Source organism: Ammodytes marinus, assembly GCF_949987685.1.
Source record: "Ammodytes marinus genome assembly, chromosome: 22".
In the NCBI taxonomy this organism is placed as follows: Eukaryota; Metazoa; Chordata; class Actinopteri; order Uranoscopiformes; family Ammodytidae; genus Ammodytes; species Ammodytes marinus.
Window position 1 is genome coordinate 16,329,489 of NC_137226.1, and position 24,938 is coordinate 16,354,426.

Sequence of the window (24,938 nt, forward strand, 5' to 3'; positions counted from 1 at the left end):
AGTCTTATTACTCAAATATGAATGTTTGCCAACAGGTCGGGTTAGGGCATAATTTGACTCACCTGCCCTGCTGTGTCCAAAATCTCCATGGTGACCACCTCATCGTCAATGTTGGCTTGATGACGATACGTTGACTCTGTTAGACAAGAAGAAGGTGTTTTAGAATTTAAGCCGATGAAGAATCCTTTAATGATTGGGACATCTGATTCCCAACTCAGTAAAAAATAATTGCAATGCCTGTTTAAGTTACTAAATTACATATCACTATACTATTTTAAAATGTTTCACAAAAAGTAAATTTGATGAAGTGAATAGAAATCTGCCTTGCATTTTTTTATGGTGATGTTGAGGATCACACATGCGGTGAGGATTACTAGAACTTTGCTTACGTGTGCTTCTAATCTCTGCTACATAAATGAAAATATTGTGTTAATGTCTATGCACAATGCATCTCATTGCTTCATGTCGGCTTGTTTTCCTCGTAAATTGATTGAACCGAGAAAAGCCTCAAGAAATAGATCTTCTAGTATATGTAACATTTTCCTCCTCAAGGCAGGGAGCATATTAGAGGTCAAAAGAAGGAGTTAGTTGGCTTCTGCCTGGCTCAGGCAGACACTCCGTTATTTAAAAAGGACATCACGTTTCAATTTACCTTGGCTGTTTTCCCATTAAATCTTTTATTTTGAAGCCAAAAGCTTTAGTATTTCCTGCTACGTGGTGACTCCTGCAGTGACCTGACACGGCCTGAGCTTCGCCTCCAGCTCCTTTGAAAGGCAGGATAAGAGCTTCTTATTCCTGGCACAAGAACACAGGTGTGAACTGTGACCGTGACCTTTCATTCCACATTGGACAGCATAGGAGTGATCTGCCTGGATTGCCCCCTCGTGAAAATCCCCATCTGTGTAAATACCTGATATAGAGCACTGAAGCCCCTGAAATGCGCCTTGCAAATACAGAGATTTTGCTGGATTTTTCATCACTTTCTCAAAGCTTTTTGACTTTGCGAATACAGTCTTACAATTGCTTTCAGCTTGTGGGTCCTGTTTGCTCTGCAATTTCTTACTGCATGGTTCTTTTGTGAGGGGCGAATGGAATATTAAGTAAAGGAAGAGAAAAAATTGTGTGTGTGGGGGGGGGGGGGGGGGTTAAGGCAGTTATATGTTATATCGATCATTAAAGGTAGAGAATGCTTGTTTTCAGAATCGCTTTTTCAGTCAGTGAATATCTCCTTATGATCTACTACCTGTCTGTACTGTGTGTGTGCACACGCTGAAAAAAAATCTAGTGTTAAGGTTTGTGATGCATCCATTTATGTGACTGGCAGTTAGTGTTATAACATAAGTGTCAGGCTTTAAAGTGTGAACATATGGCAGTTTTCTGCCAGTGCTGAACTACGAACTGAACTTCTATTAGTCAAAAACAGTGTTCTTCCAATCTAATTATCTTACAGTGGACTCTGAATTTCTTCTAAAATTGTCAAATTACAATTTTTCCTTCATGACTAAATGGCTACATTAGTAGCAGCCACAGTAAGAAGTTCAAGAATTTAAACCCACAAACAATGAATGACATTAAAAATCGGTCAAAAAGAGGTTCAGGTTCTTATTGAAAGAGAGTTTAAAATGGCAGATTCAAAGCTTCTTGGTGCTCCAGTCTCTGCACGTCCACACCGCTGTATCCCAGGTGTGCTCACCTCTCTGGGGGGATAAACGGCATCCTGTGACGTAAATGAAATGTCACACGGAGCCAAAGGCGGGAGTAAAATGCAATTTATAGCAGATTGGCTGGAGGCATGAGGAGCATCTGTTAGGAGGGGAAACCAGAGTATCACACAGCGACCCATGGGACAGCCTAATTCGGGAGTCATCACTCTGTCAACTGCAGACAGCACCCAATCTGTCCATGTCCACCCCTTCTGTGTATTTGTTGCTAAATACACTGACACAAGGCATGGCCGGGATGATTTATCCAACCCAGTTCCCCATCGAAAGGTCTCAGGAGAGAAACAAAAGCAGTAATTTTCTCGGCAGCGAGCAATTCATCCCTCATTAGTCAAAAGCCCTCACTGCCCACAGGCTGTTTGTCAGAAGGTAGAAAGAGAAAGTGTCACATCAGTCTCAAAGTTCCGAAACTGCAAACAGAAGCCAGTTTGTTTGTGCTATGTCTTGCTGTTGTGATGCCACCGTAGAAGTAGTTCAGACCTCGTTGCCTTTTTTTAAATTTTTTTTTACATTTTTGCTTGTGGGGAGTTTTACTTTAAAATAAACATACTGGACTCAACAGAGTATTTCTCTCAGTTAAAGCAGAGAGTCGAGAAAATAGGCAAGCCTCCTGAGGTAAAGTGAAGCGTTGCTGCAGAAGCGCCTCCGACGGCTGTAGGCAGCGGGTCCGAGGTTGTAGTGTGTTAACACGGTCGCCGAATAAAAAGTCAGACGTAGACGCGCAGTAGAGGTAGGATGTGTGTTCCAGGGGTAATGTGCTGTTTATTATTAAGATGCACATAACGGCCCATCATCGGACGGGCACACAAAGGACCACACAATACACACCAATCGAAACCGTGAAGCAATCAAAGTATGATGTTTGGTCAATGCATAGATAGTTGTTTTAATTGAGTCTTTAGTTTAACAAGTTTGCTTTTTGCCGGCTGTGTGTTTTGAGTATGTCTCGGCCGTCGCACGTAAAGCTAGTGAAGGGCATTATAACAGACTCTTGAGTGATTAAATACAGTTGCTGTGTCTTTCTGCGGCGTCAAGAAAACCTTTATCAACAATTTCACACGATAGTGCTTTTTTTCATCAGCACGGTTAGTTAAGGTATAATTTTCGCTTCAGATCAAGTTATGCCCACTCAGAGCCAACAGCTGATTTAACCAAGAGCGTTTATGTCGGTGATATGCACGAGTAAAACCCAGCACTCGCGGTCTCTGAAGGGGGTAGGTCAAATATAGTCAGCATAATAAAGTGATGATCACTCTGAAAAGCAACATTATAAAATAAAGCTCTCTCTCTCTCTCTTTAGCTTCTTTCTCAGTTTCAATTCAACACAATGTATTGCCATGAATGTAATGAGACTAGATTGCCAAAGCATCAAATAATAGGCCTACATGTACAGGTATTGCTAAGTGCCAAGGCTCAATGTCAAGGCCTGTGCACCAAAGCAGACTCGATTAACTAACTGCAGGAACAGAAACAATCATTGGAGCATTGTGGCTATCTGCATTCGGTACAGCTACTGTTTACTGTACAGGGAATGGGATCCAACTTGTCATTTCTTGGGAGTGTGTGCACACTTGCAGAATCTGCTAGTACCGCCAAAAAAAAGCCAGCAGATGATTTAGTACAAGTGTAATTATTACTTGTACATATTTCAGTCTTTTTGCATCACTTGTTACCATGCAGGAACACAGGATGCCACAGTTTGATGATGGGTTAGACATTGAGTGAGTCCCTAAATGAGTCCAACAAGTGAGTTGACTCACGCAGTTCACCACATTCACTTCCTCCTTTGCTGACGTAGTGTGAGTGAGTGAAGTCACCCACATGCGCCTGAAAGAACGTTTGATGGCTGGATTTGTTTTTGGATTTGGTTTAGCTTTAATCAGTGAATTTCACAGCGCTTGGTAGGGATGGGTCACTAAAGAACAGCCTCTCCAGCTGCCAATACATAGTATAAAATGTCAGATAGTGTACTGTCTACTCTATCTTTTACAAGTAGTAGAAGTAAGACAATATAAATAAACCTGACTTTGTTTTATCATTACGATTTTAAATGTGAATTGTCTTTTATTTCTCAATTCAGCCTTTATGCTCTCTGACAAAATGTCATAGTAATTTCCCTTTGAGGTCTATATTTCATTGAGAATTGTTAAAACTTTTTTCCAGAAAGCAACTGTGTCCATTTTCTGTGTTTTCTGATTGTGGGCTCACCAGTCAAAAAGGAAACTTCATGTTTTATTAAGCCAGTTGATGTGCATTGGGTGCCAGCCTTTAGAGGCATGCGAGACAACTCTGTTAGGGCAGACCCAGGACATGCTGGAGCATTCTTACAGAGAACAGATGAATATGTGCTAATCGGTTAAATCTGACATGGTGTTTGGTTGGAATGGATTCCTACAAAAACAAAAAAACCTTCATGGCACGTGATTGCCTGTCCCTCCATTGAAAGGACTGTCTGGGATCACCAATAATTTCTCATTGTAGGAAAGAACATCTGAGCTTATTTATGACCCTTGATCAAAATAAGAAGTAGTTAGCTAAATGGAGATGAATGGTGAGCTGTAGATACTGTAAGGCATATTGAGAAATATTAAGTGCAGCACAAGTTCTTGCAGTAATCTTGCTTTTCTAAGCCCACCTCCCAACACACGCACACACCTTTGGGATTTGCCCATAATAGGATTTTAATCACGTGTCAACCACTTCATGGGTAATTTCAGCGGGGCAGTCTGATTGGTCACAGACACCCTCCAACGGTGCCGATTATGCACCTCAAGCTGTGCTTTCTTGGTTGTGAGGCAGACTCTTGTGGTAACCAAGAATGCAGATATCGCTCTTTTCTGCTTTTTTTCCCCTTTTTGTGCAAAACAATTCACACGTGGAATTTATGCAGTACACATGGTGTATGAATATGGTATACATAATAACAATACACTACATTGCAAAAATGCTAGGGGTTAGTAGGATATTGCTGATGTGCTATATTTTCAGGATAGGACTGAATCTATTTCTAAAAACATGGGAGTAACTAGGTACCCATGCTATGAACTAAACTTCCGTCTATGCTGAACATAAACTGTAAGAAAAACTTCTCCTGTTTTGCTCCTACAGAAAGTATCTAAAAAATATCCCAGCTATATATTGTGATGTGATGCATATTAGCTTACCAAATTGCGATCATCTCGTAGTTGCATGCAGAGGTGATTGATTAAATAATAGAGAATATGTGTGGCTTGTTTTTGCTGGTAATTGCACTCTTCTGAGCTGCCGCACGTCGTATTGCTAAAAACAGACATGGTTGTTAAGGGCACCATGTGAGTATGTCAGAGAGTCTGACCTGCCGTGTACAGCCAGTATAGGAAAAGCACCTTACAGACGAGATGTGATACATTTGTGAGCCATGATTAGAGTGTCAGGAATTGGCTCAATCTGCATCAGTATTCAAATGGCAAATTCTGTATTATGCACTGATGAAGGCATCAAATCTAATTGCATCATTTTGAGTTATGCTTTTGTAATAGCCAAAATACATTTAATTCAATGCATGGTTGATTTTCTCATATATTTTACACACACGGCTGGTATAGCAAAAAAAACACTTCAGAGAATTTGTTTGTATATAAATCCATAAAGGTAGGTTTGACATTTTTGGAATATGCTGTAATGAACATGTGACATGTGGTTGTAATAACAGCACGAAACAGATGTATGTTTTTCTTACCAAGTGTCGGGTCGTACTCCCAAATGAAGCGTCTGGTCAGAAATCTCACCACCAAAGCTGAATAGAACAACAGAAAATAACATATTCAGAATATGAAATTGGCAAAAGACAAACTTAGCATTTTAGTCTTAATGGTTTGCAGAAAAAAAATTGTGGAATGTATGTGAAATAGGAGGATTTTGCTTTACTGCATATACTGCCTTAATGTGGATTTCATAACATCGGTAAATTATGATGCTGATTTTTTGGGAATTGTAACTGCTGTCCTAATATCCACATCCACCGATAGCATGTCTACTAGAACCAAACCACTTTATTACACCTCTCATTTAAATGCCAATAGAAAATATAGTTCAAGCTGCCTTCATGATGAAACGGCTCCCAAAGTTCATCATTAGCTGATTCTCTACATGATAGTTAGCCCGCTCTTTACGGCAACAGCCTTCATCACAAATTACAAAAACAACATCCCCGGAAGGTCAGTGACATTAAAGGTTTTACAATCAAGAAAATAATCCGCCACACGGAAATGTTAAAGTCCCTAAATCAGACAGAATAAGGAGTCCATTACCTGAGCCAAACACCAAACAAACTGTGTGCCATTTGTAAAAATAAATAAGAAAAAAATAAAAAATAAGATTTTTTTTTTTAAACCTGTAAACCTTAATTTTGCAACATGGACTGTAATGCGGGGGGTTTTGAAGAAAGTCTGGAAAGGATGCCACAGAGATTCTTATACACTCACAACAGAATCAGAACATTATCTAATATAAAAGGCTACCTAATATTCATTATATAGGCAAACATGCCATGCATTCTTTCCCAGAGAAAGTCAATAATACATGTTATCAAAGAAAAAAATATATTTTAAGACATTTTGGTAAATACACTAGCTATTGAAGCTATTCAACCATCCCTTAAGCACTTCTAAAGAAGCATACCTGCCCTTAAAGCTACTGGTCAGACCAAGTCAGGCTGTAGCAACAAAAACACATGGGTAACTATTGGCTAATAAGTTAGAAATGGCAAAGCAGTTAACAAAGAGAATACAAATTCCTGTTACATATTTACATACAAAATCTTTAAGTGAGTTGGGCAAGGGTGTTTTTTATTATTCATGAATTCAACTTTAAATTGTTAAGGAGGAAACATTCCTTAATAGGTTTTTCAAAGGATACAGGGTCTCACTAACTTCCAAAAAGCACGTAAAGATAAGAAAACGATTGATCATTACATCCTTTCTTTATCTTGTGCACCATTGTGCCCACATGTTTCAAACTTTGTGTGAAATAAATACAATAATTAGACTTTTGCAGACCATTTATAGTGACTTTTTCTCTTTCTTTCTTTTCTAACACACCAACAACCAAGTGTTCACAATTTCAGTACTCTTCTCTCTGTTTGCCTGAGTGACTCCAAATGGGCCTGAGTGGTCCACTTAAGACAGAGCTTGTATCTATGTCCTCATGTCAACTTAGTGGGCTGCTGCGTGTAGAAAATAAACAAAAGGGAAAATGCTTTCCCTTTAAACCGAGGGGAGGGAAAAACATCCATCTCGACCAGGCCTGTTTTCTCTTCATAATTAGCCACGACAGGGATCGGAAAGAAAGCCTATTATGTTGGCCAGAGTGTTGCTGCCACGTTTCATTACGCTCTTAAAGAACTCAAGCTCAGGGCAGCGTTTAGTATTGCGCCTAAGTTTTTCAATTTGTCATTCGCACAAACAAAGTAGCTATAGAAAACTTAAATATAGTCCTTTTTTTAAGAGACAAAAGTTTCCTTTTACCTCACACTGTTACATCAGTTTGTTTTTTCTTTAGAATGATCCCAGTGAAAAAACTCAATACAATTTTAGAGAGAGAGATGGGTCTTATGTGACACTTATGACACAGGTCAATAAATTTTTTTCCCTCTTTGAAGTGGTCTGTTGTAAGTTAACCTTGTTTTGTTGATATTTCTCCTTAGCTAACCACATTTCCATTTCTTTCCTAACACACACAATGTGTTTCAGGCAACTTTCAATTATTTCCTGAATGCAGTGAAAGTAGAACAGCAGCAGATCATTTGTCATGCCACTTAGAAGGCAGTCTGACAGGCACATTAACTTCTCTTGTTATGGGCTGAATTGCCCACTGAGGTTATTTTGCAGGGTTTCTTGCCTGAGTGGCCTGAATTCCAGATAGACAGAACAACCAATGGGGTGTGAAGACCTTTTCCTGCTAATAGAGGTAACTGTATCTCCTGCTTTTCACAGCCATTAGAAGAAATGTGCACATGGAAGAGAGAAGCCTTTGTTAACGAGCGTCAATATGGATGTTGTGGCCCAAATTTTACTGAAGGTTTGCAGAGGGAATAACGTGCACTGTATCAATAAGCTGACCGGATCACAAACACAGGCCATCCAATAAGTGAAAGCTGATAACAGTGCTGGTAAAAACAAATAATTATGTTTTGTGTGGAAAACCTCATATTACTAGTTATGGTCTTTTTTAATTGAACAGTTATATTTATGTATATTCGGCACATATTCATTATTTCAAAAGGGTGCATTAAGATGTGTCATAACAAATTTGGACGTGCAATATAGTTGACTAGTGACACAAGTTGCTACTATGGGACTCAGGCACGTGCACAGATAGACTCCTGGTGGTGCTCAAGCACCTGCCCCTTTGGCCTCTAACTTGACATGCCCCTTTTGAAAGGGTCTTTTTTTTATTATTATTATTATTATTATTATTATTATAGGCTTCTAGACAGAACACACCGACAGCTGTTTACAGACCACAAAAATCATCAGATTTAGCCTCTTTATTTTTTTCTCTCAAAGTGCACCAGATTGATGCATTTAACATTCAGACGTTTACACTGAAGTATACAGAATCAATAAAGAATTTAAAAAAAAATTAGTAGGAAAAGTAACCTATCGATCCCAGGGCTCCAGACTAACCTATTTTACTAGGAGCACTGGCGCCCCTAACTCAGAATTTTTAGGGGTGCAAGCAGAAAATTTAGGGGCAAACATTAAATAGACCTGCAACGCATCTATTAAAATGTTTCCCAATTTTAACAATATTAGGCCTATTGATATTGTATTGCCAGCATGTTTTGGACCACACTGACAACAGATGATACAGTTCATTGTGTTTTCGATTTTGCATCACCATGTGAAATTCTTCAGACATTCCTTTAGGAAAAGGATTTTTTTTTTGTGCCCATTTTCACCACAACCACCTCTACATCCAAGCCCTCTGATTTGTCCTACTCTATCTCTGCTGACTCCAGGAAAATAGCCTAGTTATTGGCCCAAAAGTAACTAGTAGGAGCTAGGTGACATTATCAACTAATTTGCATTATAGCCTATGCTATTCTGAAAGAGGCAAAATGAACAGAAAATGCTGACCAGGTAGTTTACAAATTAACTAGGCCTATTTACATATTTACAAACTCACTTTACACACTTTTTTTGTTGCCATATTACTACAAGGTTAGCTTTTTATAGATATGCAGTGGCCTATTGAATGTGGACATATCAAACGATTTTCGTGTTCACAAACGTCCCCTGACACACGGTGCTGTCTGCTGGCTGCTACAGGTGGCGGGGGGTTTCTATCAGACTGCCCGTGTGACTGAGTGCTGTCAGCGGTGAGGAGTAGACAGCTCCGTTGCTACTCTGCTCTTGAGCGCGCGGTTAAAAAATAAATATAACAGCCTTATCGCTATGGCGGAAAGTCGGCAGGTATAGCGGAAAAAGTCACCAGTTGGCAACATGTTAAAGACGTGACGACAGCGGGACACTGAGATGAGAGTAGGTTACATGATCCGCGCTGTTGATCGTTTAACTGATCACTCGCGGACCTCTCTCTCTCTCTCTCTCTCTCTCTCTCTCTCTCTCTCTCTCTTTCTCTCTCTACTTATAATAATGATACAAATTTTGGCGAATTTTCCGTTCGCACGCGTGCCCCTAGTTTTAAAAACTACTCGCTCTGTCTCCAAAAATGGTCGAGCATTTGGTCGCAGTCTAGAGCCCTGGATCCATACACAAAATAATCTTCCCGGAAGTAAGTACTCATCCACAGCATACTCAAATTGACAAATGACTCAAAATTAGTATGAGTAGGACTTTAGTAGGGCTTTCCAAAAACAGACAAAATCTGTACGGATCACTAAACAACTGTTGGTAGCATCTTGAATGATCCCTGATTTGAAACTTCACAACTGGCATACAATTTTTCTTTTTAATGCAATAACCCCTCCTTTCGCCTCGTCATCACAACCAGTGGCAATGACATGTTTATTGCAAAAACCCTGACAAAAAGTCCAGTGTTAGGGCAAAACTCAGGTTGGAGGAGGAGCCACTGTTGGTGTTTATACCCTGTTTTACTCCCTGCCATGCTTACTGGAGCTGTTGCTATTTAATATCTGGTATCTGGCATGCTGACAATATCAATACCGTGTCACCTTCCAGAGTTGAGCCATTGTGTTTCTCAAATTCTCAAGTTCCAAGTTGGTTTAAACAACCTGATATTTCCAAACAAACACTGCAGCCGTAGTCAGCGTTATAAAAACTGATTCGATTTCACCAAATCCCTAATCCCAAACTCCACAGGTGCTCTCTAAGTGGATGGATAAAGGAGTTTATATATTTACATCAAACACAACACCCACAGAAGGTGTAAGCCAAAAGCCGCCTTTGTCCACAATGACCCAATCACATTGGAAGCAGAATGTTGGACTAATTGCAAACAAAGACAGGGCAATTAGTGGCACCCATGCCCTGTTCTGAGCCGACACTGTGTTACTCATTGAACAGTTTCTATTGATTCCCCACAGACATCAGACGGACACCCATGGGTCTTTGGTTCCCTTCAGCCACAAAAACACTGCTTTACTGGCTGACAAGTAGAACGCTCTGTGCTGTGCAGCTGCAGTCAAGTTGGGTACCTATTGTGTTCATGTCATGTCCGTTCATGTCATATAGGACAGCTGTGTAGATAAGACTGGAGGGGCAATGGTTAGACTGGGTCTGACTTAAAAATCTGAAAGCAAAAGCCAAATGGTACCAACAATTATTTGGTAACAACAAATTATTGAGTATTATTATTGAGTAAACATACCTTATTTAAATGTTGTTACAAAACTAAACAAAAAATCAAGCAAAACTTCACTGTTGCTGCCCACATCTGTGACTGTACAACTTGTCTTTCATCTAACTGTGGACAGCAAAGCAAACCACTTGCTATATCAAGGGAAATGTATTAATGTTTCTTTTTATTGATTTTTACCTTATTGTTATCAGTAGTTGAAAAATACCAATCTTGATGAACTGACTTCTGCTAAAGCTGATGTAACTTGCCAACAGTGGAATAAGTGTAATTTGTTTTGGCTATAGCTTAACCACAATAACATACATATTTAAAAATAGTGTACATCGCATTCAGTCTGATTTCTGGTGTTTGCTTGTGCTGAGTGTTTTTATCAGACTTGTTGTAAAAGTGCTCCTCTGCTGGTAGGTAATGCCGTTTTTGTCATGGTTTAAATTTACGTGTATTGAAGAGAAGTGAATCAACAACCAATCTGTTTCCAGAGTTTTTTAAGACTAACGCTGACCTGCTGCTGTGTTGGCGGATAAGAAGAAACTATTTACACACAGTGTGGCCCCAAAAGCTTGAACTGAGAAATATGATGCTAGCAGGAATCTTTTACCATTATGCCATGAATATGACCTAGACACACTGGCCCTCATTTATCAATCTTGCGTAGACCAGAAAAATGGGTGTACGTACATTTCCACGCAAATCTCGGCATTTATCAATATGGACGTGAGCGTAGGGTACGCTCAAATCCCACGCCAGCTCTCAGCTCGTGTACGCAAATTTGAAAACAGCTTGGACTCGCAGTGCAGGCTGTGCCGGGTAGCCGATGACTTTGTTGGACAATTATTAGAAGATAATACAAATGCAGTGCAAATATGACCGAAATAAAGATATTAATCACTTAAAAATGAGCAGCTTATGGTGTGCAACTGAGTAGGAGAGCTGATTCAATAGTGCGCACACCGGCCACTTAGGAGGGCTGCATGGGACTGCGAAAGGGCAGTTGTCTCCGTCTTGGAGCAGCTGGGGGGACACTGAGGCACGGGGGCTGCATTCATTCAAAATGTTAGCCTAAGTATTACATATGTAGTAGACATACACTGCTCTTTATGATACAAAAAAATACACGGCACAACATTCAGCTTAACATTTTATTTATTTGACGCACTTTTTAGATGTTAGTTCCTCTTTTAATGTGTCATTAATGCTAAAGCGAGCGATTTATTTCCACCGTTAACCGGCACGTTGTTCCTATCTGCTGGTGGAGCAGGACGGTGGGCGCTCTCACAGCTGATCGCTGCCGGGTCGGCTTGTGCAGCTGACGGCCGGGCTGACCACTCGTGCCAAGCGCATGCTGTCATACAGTAAAACGCTAAATGTGTTATTTTTAGTTTTTAAAACCCTTTTGAATAGTGCTATCTAAAAGGGCCAATACATTCTAATCATTCAAATCTCTGCAGACGTGTATTTATTTTATGGGGACCATTATCGGACAGTTGGTGCGTCTTTTTCTCCTCCACCACTTATATTATGCCCGCAGCCCCGCACCCCCAGTTGGTTGCATTTCAGAACAGCAACACGCTTTTTTTAGTGGCGATTTTGAGTCACCAACGCTGTTGACCGCAGCAGTTATTTCCTTCCTAACTGCTGCCTTCTGTCGTTCTTTGATGCTGCTTGTAGGCTAATGCTCCGAAATGAAACTCTTTTTTTTTCTACTTTCGCTGTTATTCTGTCAATTTCTACTTCAGGGAAGTGCCGTATTGCGCATATCCATGTCGTAAAACCTCTGGGCGAGGCCTCTAAACTGAGAAAATATAGGGGCGTGATACGCTAGTTTTCATCCGCCGCATTTATCAATAATGGCCTGGCGTACGCTGAGATTGGCGAGATACGCCTGTTTGATAAATCCCACGCGATACCTGGCGTAGGGAGGTATTTGCGCCAGAATCTGCACCAGTTTCCACGCAAAATTGATAAATGAGGGCCATTGTCCTTAACACTACAAATCCCACATGTTCTTCCAATCATGGCAAGAAGTTTGAGATTGTAAGACTCTTTACTAGCTTCAATGACTATGCAATTCGTTTGAAGCTAACCTCAACTCTAATCAATATCCTCACCACTTATTAGCAGATATGTTTTGAGTGGGCATATAGATTGTCCCACTTTGTGCAGCGATTATTGATTTGTGATTTTCTGCAAATCGTCTCAGCACAAACCGAGAACATTAGAGAATCATTAGGTAGTTCTGCCGCTTTGAGCGTCTTTAAAGCCTTTTTAATGTTTTTTAATATTTGTATTCATATAAGGTGATGCAGGAATACATCTAAAAAAATGAAAATAATCATGATGTGAAATAAGATACACAGAGAAGTGAAAAAGTTGGGGGCTGGACCTGATAAGCCTTTGGCTTCTTCCGTCTCCCTTCGGACAACACAAAGTATGATGTATGAATATTTGCAAGAGAAAATTGTGTATTGTGTGGAATTGTCCGAAAGAATAATAAATAAATAAATAAATAAAAAATCCTGATGCTAAGGACAGACAAATTAGCTACAATAGCACATAAACCACTTCCTGAGCAGGAGGTCAGGCCACTGTTCCCATTCTCAGAGCTTTCCCAGAGTTCCTTTCATCACCAGTTGCTCTCTGGGGACACATCTGCATCCCAAACCACCAACACCAAGTTGTTGGATTGACATAATCAGCTTTTAACTATAAGGAAATGTACGTCTGTTTGTGGAACAGGGACTTCTGGGAGCCCCCACAGTACCAGGGGAAATATTCAATCTCTGTCTACTGCCAAATATAAATTAGTCCGACATCTCATCAACTCGGCCCCTTTCCAGATTAGATTACAGCTCGCCAATCAGGCTCCATTCTTATTTACTCTAGCATTTTACCAAAACCCTTAAAGAAGAATGTGGAAAGTTAAAGTGGGCAGAGAAACAATAACACACAAGGCAAACGGTAAACATGTCATCTCATAGAGTGATGGCGTCACTGTCTCGGCTATTCAAGAACAAATATTCCACTTTGTGTAAGCTAGAGTTCAAGGTAGTTTAGCTTTTCATTCAAACAGTGGTTTCAATCGGTGAGATGCAGCACAGACATGTAACAAACCTTTTAGGATCCCTTTCAAACTAACCAAAAGGCTAGAATTGAAAAATTACTTGGAGCATTTTGATTGCAGCTTGTTCTTGTGCGAACTGTATAGGGGTGTAACGGTACATGTATTTGTACCGTACCGTGACGGTACAGGCACGTATTTGGTGTTACAGATGTGGACCGCGGTCCGTTTGTGGCGTACATAGCGTTATATGGCGAATGTACAGGCTTGTTTTGCTGTGTGGAACTTAAAACTTGTCGTCGGAGTTCCCCCCGGACCATTTAGCCTCCGGCTCGGCTCGCACGTGCGCAGTAGCAGCCAGCGAATGAGAGTCTCTTATCTCCATGGTGAGCATGAGGGTCAGGCAGTGTTGCTAACTTAGCAACTTTGTCGCTATATTTAGCGACTTTTCAGACCCCTCTGGCGACTCTTTTTTCAAAATGAGCGACCAATCTAGCCGCTTCTTCTGGTGTTATTGGCGACTTTTGGAGATCCTGGCTGTCGCTAAAGCATGTATCGCTCTTAACTTCTAAACGAGCAGCGGGTGACTCCGCGGCCACTCCCCCCGTCCCAGAGCACTGACAGGCGGCCGAGTTCTCACGCAGCAGTCAGAGCAAGAGATAAACAGCTCTCCACTCTAGTGTTCCGTTTGCATCACTATTAGCAGTTATAGTAACCCTCGTTTACAGTCTATCAGTAGTGCAAATAAAGATGTTATACAGTGCTATCGAACAGAGAGCGAACTGCATGACGAAAGTCAACAGGAAACCGGAGCTTGCAGGCGCCCCCCTGTTATTCAAATCCCGTTTGAGAGATAATTTAAGATTCCAGGTGAATTATGAAAACAGTGATAGACGTTTGGAACAATGTCGGTTGTTTCACTGCGATCGCCTATGCCGCAACACGTCGAACATGCATGTTAGAAGGCACCAAAATAAATAAATAAATAATAAAAAAAAAAATACGGGGCGATAGTGTATTAGGCTACAGAACAGTTAGTGGCGTTCGGAGCGCAGAATCTAGGTCTACTATAGACTACTGACGAAAATCACACAACACATTGCATCTATTTATTAACAATATTTATGAATTTAGGCTATATTTTGCTGCTCCAACTCAAATTCAGCCCAGCCAGGCGATAGTTAAGTTTCAGTTTCGTTTTCATCTCCGTGGTATACAGCCGTTTGGACCAGATGATCGGCTCCCGACAGCAGGAGTCAGTCTGCGTTCCAGTTGTACTGGGAAGTCAGATTTATGGTGCCAGTGATAACTGAACTAAATGATAAAATAAAGCGATCTTCTCCTTCCTATATCTGTCTATCTTTATCCCTCCACTGCACACTCAGTCACTACTATCCATGCTAAAAGGAAGCAGGATTATATAACCTCATTTAGCACATTATTTTTAAATATTTTATATTATTTATTTATTTATTTTCTCCCCCATCTAATTTTGACGATTTTTAGAAAAATGTGTTGGTCTGTAAGCGCTAAGGGAGCATGTTTAAATAAAACCTGTGAACCTTAACTTTTAAATGTATTTTATTTCATGTTTCTATGTGCTACGCAGGCTTAGATATTAAGGTTTTGGTAGACTTGACAATTCATACTATTTTTTCAGAAAACCCTCAGGCATTAAGGACATGCATCCTAGATTGCCATAGTCATCAATGGGTTAAGAGAGCTGCATCAATATTTTCTTTTTTTTAAAGTCAAAAAGACTCATTAATAGCCTACTGTATATTTTTTCATTGCAATTTTAGTTTATACTGAACCTTCACTAGTATTTAATAAGTATTTTATTTATTGGAGAATTGCAGCAGTATTTTTATATTTGTTATGCATTTTATTTGTATGTTACATACTGTCAGCTAGTTACTGACAGCTAAAGCTGTTCATTCTCCCTTAACTATGAACCGTACCGTACTGTACCGTACCGTGACTTCAAAACCGAGGTACGTACCGAACCGTGACTTTAGTGTACCGTTACACCCCTAGAACTGTAATAGTTTAGCAACTGTATTGCTTAGCAATTCAGCTGGATACACCTGCAATAGTGAGAGACCCCCTGCCTTTTTGTGTGCCTCTGTCTGAAATCAATCAAGTACACAACGTGAGAATGGAAAGCTTGACAGCCGTGGCAGCAGTGACAAAAGGGCAAAGGGCAATCTAGCAAATGTTCTATTGAGCTACCTGCTTTGCTCTCCTTTGTTGTGAGTCATTGCCTTTCATTCTACTCAGCTACGTCTCAGGAATACATGTGATTTCAGATTTGAAGGTTTGAAACGTGATCCAGCTCTTTGCCCTTTTTAACTGATCAGAAAAATAAGATATGAGTAACACGAGAGAGAATATTTTTTCCAAAATATGTATCCAGTAGTAATACTTCAGGAAATCTCATTATCTCTCTTTCACTCTTGTACTCCCTGCCTGTTAACTCATTAGTTACATTCAGTTGGACATTCCTGTTTATCATACATCATTAAAATGAATGAGATGTGGGGCATGATCAGTGCGACTGTTCTTCTGAGAATAATGGGCTGCAGTTTACCATTTTTTTTGCCATGCCTAATTATTCATTATCAATTGGACAAATAAAACAATAGTTAAAATTAATTTTTTTCAATTTACAACCCTCGAGTGCTGAGGGGTATGTATGAACCCCTTTTAATCCCCCTCTTGTAGATTTTCATCTGGTATCCCAAGCTGCACAGAAGATAAAATTAATTACTAGTTGAGCTGTATTAGATGACAACATATTAGATTACGGTAATCCATCACTCTTGATATCAGTGTGAGCAGCCTTTATTGACTGGCAGAGAGCCTACTATTTAAATGTGTTGTGCAGGGAACACTTTGCCTGCGTCACTTTCCCCCGCGATGGCATTTTGGAAGCTAGATTGGTTTAGCCGCCTCAAGCCAAGTTCTCATAATAAATCAAACAGCAATTAAAGCATCATGCACAGTGTTTTACCCTTCAGAGCCATTACATCGTTCTCCCTATAAATCTGTGATGCAGAGGGATTTGCTGCAATGATGAGTGTAATTACATTGGTAATTTTGGTCCGACCGAGAGAGAGACACTTTTTATATATCTATGTTTACATGAGACAATTCACAAATCCCGCTTATAGGAATTCAGATTGCCTTCTATGTAGACATTCAATATTAAATATAAATAATTATTTAAAAAAAAAATACTTGTACTCCCACAGAAATTAAATATTAACCAACTCTGCTTTTCCTCTCAGCTCTTTGGATGTTTTAATGTCTTCCAGTTCATTGTTTAGATTTGATAGCCCACACCTTTTAATGTTTTGGCTCACTCTTACTGCTCTCATGATCCTTGTTTCCATCCAGAGCAGACAGCTCTTTGTAGCAATAAAAAGCGCTAATAAACAAGCTGTACACAAGTCGACAGTCAATGTTGGCAACTAGCTTGGGAAGTGGAGCATTTTGCTTCCAACATTTCTAAGGAATTGGTGGAGACCAAAAAATAGCTAATAAAAGTAGAGATAAGACTTTGAAATCCGTAAGATCACCAGAAACATGAAATGAAATGGATACTAAGGTTACTCCAGCTATCTGCTGGATATGTAAAGAGGCAGTTATTTGCTACCCCAATAATGCAACAAAAAAAACATTCCTCCCTTTTCACTTTCTTGGACTCTAAAGGCCAGGACACACCGGCCAGATAATCGCCGTCGTAGTGTCGGTAGGGGGTCGGGACACGAATGTGTTTGGTGTGTGCCGTGACGTCGGCCGACGTAGAGGGAGTCGGGCTTGTTTTGCGCCGATTGAACATGTTCAATCGGCGGCCGACCGTCTTTCATTTGGAGCAATTTGATTGGTGGAGGGCTAGCGAATCAGTGAAGCCCGGAAGTGAGGCGGGTAGCACAAACAGCTAACAACAGCTAGCCATCGTTTTAATGTGTTTGTTCGTTTCGTTTTGCGAGTACTCACATGCATCAACCCTTGTTGACTGCTCGACACCATGCTCGACACTCTCTGCTAAAAATTGTGCTCTTATGGTCCATAAATATAAATACGTATTTCTATCTATGTTTATGCTCTAGAGAGCTGTCCCATCATTTCCGGCTTTCGTATTTTTTCGGGCCACAATACAGATTAGCGCCGCCTGCTGTTGTGGAGACATTACGTCCCGCGCAAGCGCAGAGCGTACGGAAAATAAGCAGTCGTTTCGGTGTGTTTTTTGACCGCGACGGAAAGACTGGAGCTTCTTGAAACGGCGACTCCAGTTTTTGGGTAGTCGGAACTTGTCGGACTGGTGTGTCCTGGCCTTAAAGCCCTTACTTCCGACAGTGGGGATGTAACAGGTAATACGGTTGAGATTGAGATAGAGGGCTTTAACAAATGTACATGGCCCGCCTCTATTCAGAAATGTAGCATTTCATGGATGGCATTTCATAGGGAACTTCACTAGTTTTACACATCGAAGCCGGTCTACTACTATGTGATGAACGTTGCATAAAGCATTTTGTATCTCAAGACTAAGTTGCATGAAATTTGAGAAATATACTGAAGTGATGTCACTTGAATCGGTGTTGGTTGGGTTTGATGAAAAGTGTAATCACATTGCAGTTCGCTCAACAGTATCAATGTGCCTAGGGCAATGTATATGTGCAAGAATGTGTGGAATAATAATTTGCTAGCTTTCTTGCCCTCTCGCAAAATAATGTTTTAAAAATCTAACCACATCCGTTTTCAGAAATTTAAGATTTACCTCAATTGAACAGGTCTTCAACTAATCAGAGTCTGGTGCCCTGAGCCTTCACGTATAACTACTCTCTTCAATAACTACACTAAGTTCCACCGAGATTTGACTCAACTAATGCTTTTGTCTCTGTCTTCAGAGCTGCTCCTTCTCTGGGAAATTGCTATTTGACCGTAGTCTAGAAGATAACAATGTAATCACATCATGGAAACAGATTTAATTATCAAATTACTCAAATACTGTGATCCTTAGCTCCAAAAATACCAAAATACATTTTCCAAATTTATAATTATTAGAAAGTTGATAAATTGTTAGTTTAGAGAAACAATCCAGAAAATCGTGACTATGAATGCCAAACATAGACAGACTGCACTGCATGGAAAAAGCTTGGCTAATATAGATAGTTGTCATGCAGCCAGTTTTGGGATTGCTGAGGAACTCCAAGCTCAACGTTGTTTACAGAAAGTTTTATCCACCCATTGAGAAGCATATTATAAATAATGCTTTGTCTTTTCAATTCACCTCTGTTTGTATGCACTTGAAGATAGAAGTGTCTTTGTTTGAACATTACAAGCCGCTGGATGTATTAAGTTAATTTTGAATGACAGTAAAGGTCAGAAGAACTCCCCTCCGCTCCACTTTGGATGAGCTCCGTGAACACACAATGGCAGAGAGAGAGGGGGGGGGGGCCTGCGGCTCTTTAAAAAGGGACACCAGAGAGGCTTTAATTTCAATTCTCTGAAGATGCAAAAGGACAGGAGCTCGCAGTTGAGGGGTTAGAACATGGAGTCCCGGAGGATCCTAACATCCTATTCATTCGTCTTTAATTTAGGCCCTAACAAAAGCACCACAGCACTATTCATCAAGAGCCGTTTGTGAGGGAGATGAGGGCAGCCACACCTTGAGCCAGAGCGATGTGATCACTGTGATTACAAACACAAAGGTGAGCTGCTTCATACAAAGAGCAGCTACAGAAAAAGGGAAATATCTATTTTCATCTTTCAGACTGTCAACCTTGGTATATTCGCTTTTTGTCCAAACTGCAGCTAGCAATGCAGAATTTAAAAGGAAACGGTGACATCATCACTGTGGAGATTGTGTTACTTGTACCTTGATACCTAGTAGCAACTGTTTAAATGTGGTTCAAGAGTCATAAGTTTGGTAAGCAGGATAAACAAGGCCATGATTGAAATTCAAATAACGTCCAAATTAGTGTTCAATGATAAGCAAGACAAGGATATGTCAGTGCCTGTGATGTATCCCAGTACTCTCCCAAATTAAATTACACAATAGGTATTTTGTCAGCCACCATTATGGTTGAGATTTGCTTCAGATAAACACTACTGCTTTAGGTTTGAATTTAAAGAAAAAGGTGTGAGGAGGTGTTCATGGTTGAAAATGAGCTATGTTAAAAGATTTCAGATCAGATTTCCCCTGTTGAAAGCAGCACCATGTCAGTGGATGGATGAACCCTGTTGTAGCTATAGTATATCCCCCACAGTGGAACTGACGGATTATGTTCTCTCAGCTCGGTTTCACAAAAGTGACACAAGTGCCATCTCGCACGGTTACCTAAAGGTTACTTTAGGGAATCCGAAAACTCCTTGATCTTCTCATGCCTTTCGGAAGACATAATAAATGTTTGCAGAGTACAAGTTTTACATTTAAATTTGGAGATTATTAACAGGAGAGATACTAGTGTTGCATAACGGATCTGAAGAAAGACAATAAATGGTTGGCGACGTGGGGAAACGGCGTTGGGACAAATCAAATGACTAAGCGGCCCTGAATGTTAAAAATGTACCTGAACCCTGGCTGATAACGCGCAGATAGAAGCAGAGAAGAAAATACCTAATGGATCTGTCATGAAATTATAAAAACTCTGATAATCTCCAGAGTTTCATGGTTGTTAAAAGTTAGGAGGGGGAATGACTCACATGCCGGCCAAGGACTTGACGTGGCAATGAGTACACGGATGGAGAATGGACAATGTGTGGATGCGGAGGACAGTCAGAGGTTAGCTCTAAATATAATCCAACAGGAGCAATATGCACAACCACTCCACAAGCCCACCTTCCTGTGACACAAATAGTTCCCTTTATGGATCCACTGCATGTTTGTGTGTGTGTCAAGGGAACACTTATTTGTTTGCTATTCATGCTGAAAAATAATAAAGCACAGTACATTGGCTATTCAAGGAACTCTAGAAAGTATTCATCTTCTCGTGTGTGTGTGTGTGTGTGTGTGTGTGTGTGTGTGTGTGTGTGTGTGTGTGTGTGTGTGTGTGTGTGTGTGTGTGTGTGTGTGTGTGTGTGTGTGTGTGTGTGTGTGTGTGTGTGTGTGTGTGTGTGTGTGTGTGTGTGTGTGTGTGTGTGTGTGTGTGTGTGTGTGTGTGTGTGTGTGTGTGTGTGTGTGTAGAGTGAATAGAAACACTGGCAGGAGGTTGGTCGACTGTAATGGGCAGATGGCCTTCAAACAGATAAGGTGAATGGCAGTGACATCCTGTTTCTTTCTGAGGAGAAAAAGATGCTCTGGGTAGCAGATACTGTGTTCCTGCAATTACATTTATGGCCACTAGAAACTTAACTCAAATATGGCTAATTACATCTTTGCTTAAGATGTAATTAGTGCTGCTCACTGAACAAACAATTTGAAAGAATAACGCCATGAAGTTTGAAAAAGCCTAATGTAACTGAACTACATGAAAGTCCTCTGGTCTGGAGATTCACATTTGTAGCAGCCAGCCACTTACCAAGCTACAGGGCTGTCCCAGAAGTCAAAGGCCAAAGATGTGTCTGGAAAGCCAAACCGCTGTGCCTCTGCATCCATTGCGATTGCACAGGTGACCCGACAGATGTAATTTGATTACTTTTCAGGAGTTTGATTTCCTCCAGGAGGCATCATAGGAAGTTGATTTTGGAAGCAGTGTGATTACTGCAACAGTAATTTGAGCGTAATAAGTTAGCTATGCCACCTGTCAGCAGGAAGCCTATTTTAAAGTCATTATCATGAGCTCACAATGTAATACTGCCAAATTTATTTAGACACGCTGTGTTCTTGTACATTGTCTTCTTTAAAAGACTATTAAATGAAAGGGCACTAGAGGTCCATAATTCAATACAATTTTAGACAATTTCAAATAATTCAATGCGTACCGTATTTAAATGACAAGCTTGGCTACCCTGACATTAGTCCTGAATTACCAAAATGTCCTCTTAGCCCAGCCATCCTAGGTCATATTTGATTACTTAACAGTTCTCTGAGGCGACTCTTGGGGCCTTTTCACACATGTACCTTTTAACCTTTACATCAATAAAAGCCAATCCAAATACCTTTATTTTTTTGGCACTTTCAGAGGACAGAACCCCTGCTCCTAAAGCAAACACTATAGCTATAACGCTTTACGATTAGTCCGTAATGTGATTTTTCTATACTCCAAGTGAGATAAAATTTCCTCATTTGAATGTTGTTTCCGATAGCGGAGTTGAGTTGTGTGTGTGTGTATGTGTGTGTGTCTGTGTCTCTGTGAAAAGTAACTGTAAGTATGTCTATTTATTAATTACATTTTTCATTCATAATTTCATCCAACTTTAACTTTGTTGCACTTAGGGATGGCCATTTAGAATTTTTTCTTTAACCACAAGAATTAACGGTTATTAACCGGTTAACCGGTTAACCATTAAGATTGAATGTAGCCTATTTATAGTGAAATACATGAAACATTATAGCAGGGCTCCCGACCTTTTTTTGTTCCAAAGACCTGCATATTAATTTAACATGACATTCACACGGCACATTGTCTGTTGTGAGAAGAGGTCTAGTATGCGAATGTAGGAGCAGAAAGTGAAATAAGTGACTGAAAAGGGACATTTACACACACACACAGGCTTAGGGGATGGGTAGCCTACTGAAACCCGGTGCTAAGTAGTGCTGAGCACGGGGCAACATTTTGAAAGGCCGTAGTATTGATAAGCTCCAACGTTATCAGTACAGCATAACGGTACTTTACGCTTTTGTTTATGACGGATTTTCGCTATTGGTCCTCGCACCCAAGCATGGCAGACCTCTCTGTGTCTGTGCAGGGGCACTCACTGCCTGTCTGTCACTCTCTCACACTCACTGAGACGGTGATAAATGCAGGACAGCATCCACATCAAGAAGGCTAAATTAAGCTAGCGGGAGCCCACGCTGTTAATTCAATTATACAAACACATGGCAGGGGAGTGTTGTGACCATAAGTTGTGACTGGCTATCTTTCTGGGAGCGTACCATGGACCTATTATAAAGTTGAGAGTAGCCTACACAACTCTTTTCATTCTTTACCGACAGTTGGCATTCTTACATCCGGTTTAGCGATATCAAAATAAGAGTCTGGATTTGAGAGAAATTAAGGTGATTTTTTTTTTTTTAACCGTTTAACCTTTAGTATTAACCGGTTAAAGATCTTCTTAACGGTTAACCAGTTAACCATGGACATCCCTAGTTGCACTGTATACCCCTCTCAAGAGCATTGGCGACTTGTGCAATATGCTTTCACGTTACAGGATTGGGGTTAGGGTGCTGAAGAGATTAAAGTGCAAATGCTCAAAACTCGACTGCAGTAGAATGTCACCTCACATACTCTGGCCTCCTCAGCCAAAAAAGGCTCATGGCTAATTATCCAAGCCATTTTCATATTAATATATGTCTTGTTCCTTTCTAACAGCTGTGACACAATAGTGACTCATCAACAGAAGAAAATGCAAATAAGTAGGGCAGGGGCGAAGTGAAAGTAAGGCCTTTTCCCTGCAGCAAAGGATTAGACAATGACATGACTAAAACCTTTTACGTGATAAACGGGGGAAGGAAAGGCAGATCCAGCTGGTGCTATCACTTAGTGCTTTCGAGTTGAAGGAATATGATCTTTCTTTTTGTTATCAGTCGGAAATGGACTGAAGAAGAACAACAGTAATGGTCGACACCTAAGAGGGAAGGAAAAAACATGTCTCAGTCGAACACAGTAGCTGACTCTGCCTAGCGTTGTGTTTGTCTATGTGGCTTTGTCTCGCCTGCCTGCCCCCTGAATGGCTGTTTACATCATTCACCAGATGCAGCGTGTACATAAGGCTGATTCATGGTTCCTTGCAGACGTTGGCGATGGTAAGCACTAGTATTTCTGAGGCAGACACATGTGTTGGCCTGGATCTTTGTTATTGTTCTACTTTCTTGCTGGCAGACAGTCCAAGGGGAGGAAGGGAGGGTGGAATGTTTAAGGAGCGACGGAAATTTTACGAGCTGGCTGCTTCGCACTCCATGAGGTTAATTTCCCAAAAGAGCATCCAACCATCTTTTGAAAACACACTATTCATTTAATGTGTATGTGTGCCAGTGTTTCCACAGCGATAAACAGTCAGGTTTTATTCATATTATTTGACCGTTTAATGACTTAAGTTGTCTGTTAGTTTTTATTAGTAGTAATTAGTTTGCACTTTATTAAATTTTAACTGAAAGTAAGAGTCACCACTATATTTTGGTTTCGGCTTTTCATGAACTTAGCTTTGACAAAGACACTGAACATCTTTGCAATTCTCTTTTGGTTTTGCTTTAATCAATCACTATTATCCAAATTTTTTGAAAGTCAGAACACCATTATTCCATCATAATATTGTTAAACAAACTCTGTTATACTAAATATGTACATAACCATTTTATACTTTCAAATACTCAAGGTACATGAATAAAAAAAAGAAGGGAAAAGGTTTCTCAAATATTATATGTAGAACAGCACATGCCATTATTTACTTAACTTCCTCTTCAAAAGCGGGCCAGTGAGAACTGTAATTGGACAAATGTATCTTGTTTCCTAACCCTAGTTTCCCTCCGCTGAGTCAATAAACCAAAAGGCTGCAAAGTGCCAGAACAGCCACACTGGAGTTAATGCACTCTGCTCTTTAATGGGCTGGATGGCTCTGTAGGAGTCCAGGTCATACTGTGACAAAGTGCCCAGCTATCATCACCCAACCACGCCAAGTCACCCAGCTGGTCTGCTCCCGCTCGTTAGGAATGATGACAATTGCTACTTAAACAGAAATACTTTATTAGGGGGCGCTCCGTTGGCGAAGTGGATATAGCGCATGCGCATACCATATTGGCTCATGCCTAGTTGCAGTGGTCTCCGGTTCAAATCCGACCTGTGGACCTTTATTGCATGTCATACCCCCTCTCTCTCTGTCTCCCCATTTCAACTTTGTACTATCAGATAAAGCTTAAAAATGCCCCAAAAAATATCTTTAAAAACAAAGAAAAAAATAAACTCATTCACATCTACTGCTGCCCCAAGTCAAGTTATAAAGACTTGTGGATGAAGAACCAAGTGAATATAGTCCTGCTGATCATTACTTTCAGCTAGTGCCACCAGCAGGTTGCGCATGGCTGTAGACTTCCATCAAAAGTTTCCACAGTACAAGGAGAGGTCTTTGAAACGTTTGCAAAATAGTGAAAAGCAGTTCATTCTCACTTTGCTGGAGCAGTATTTTTTAAATTGCTTTATCAATTATCACCACCTTTTAGAGGTTCAAAACAT

The 24,938-nt window shown here is 40.4% G+C and overlaps 1 protein-coding gene across 2 annotated transcripts in view; it reads right to left on the reverse strand.

Moving 5' to 3' along the window:
• Nucleotides 1-24,938, reverse strand: part of rerg (RAS-like, estrogen-regulated, growth inhibitor) — a 44,462-nt gene that overhangs the window by 5,254 nt on the left and 14,270 nt on the right. For both annotated transcript variants that reach the window (XM_080051400.1, XM_080051399.1), the window contains exons 3-4: nt 5,440-5,496; nt 63-136 (exon numbers count right to left, since the gene is read on the reverse strand). In XM_080051400.1, the coding sequence (XP_079907526.1) occupies nt 63-136; nt 5,440-5,496 (131 nt within the window). The remainder of the gene's footprint in view (nt 1-62; nt 137-5,439; nt 5,497-24,938) is intronic.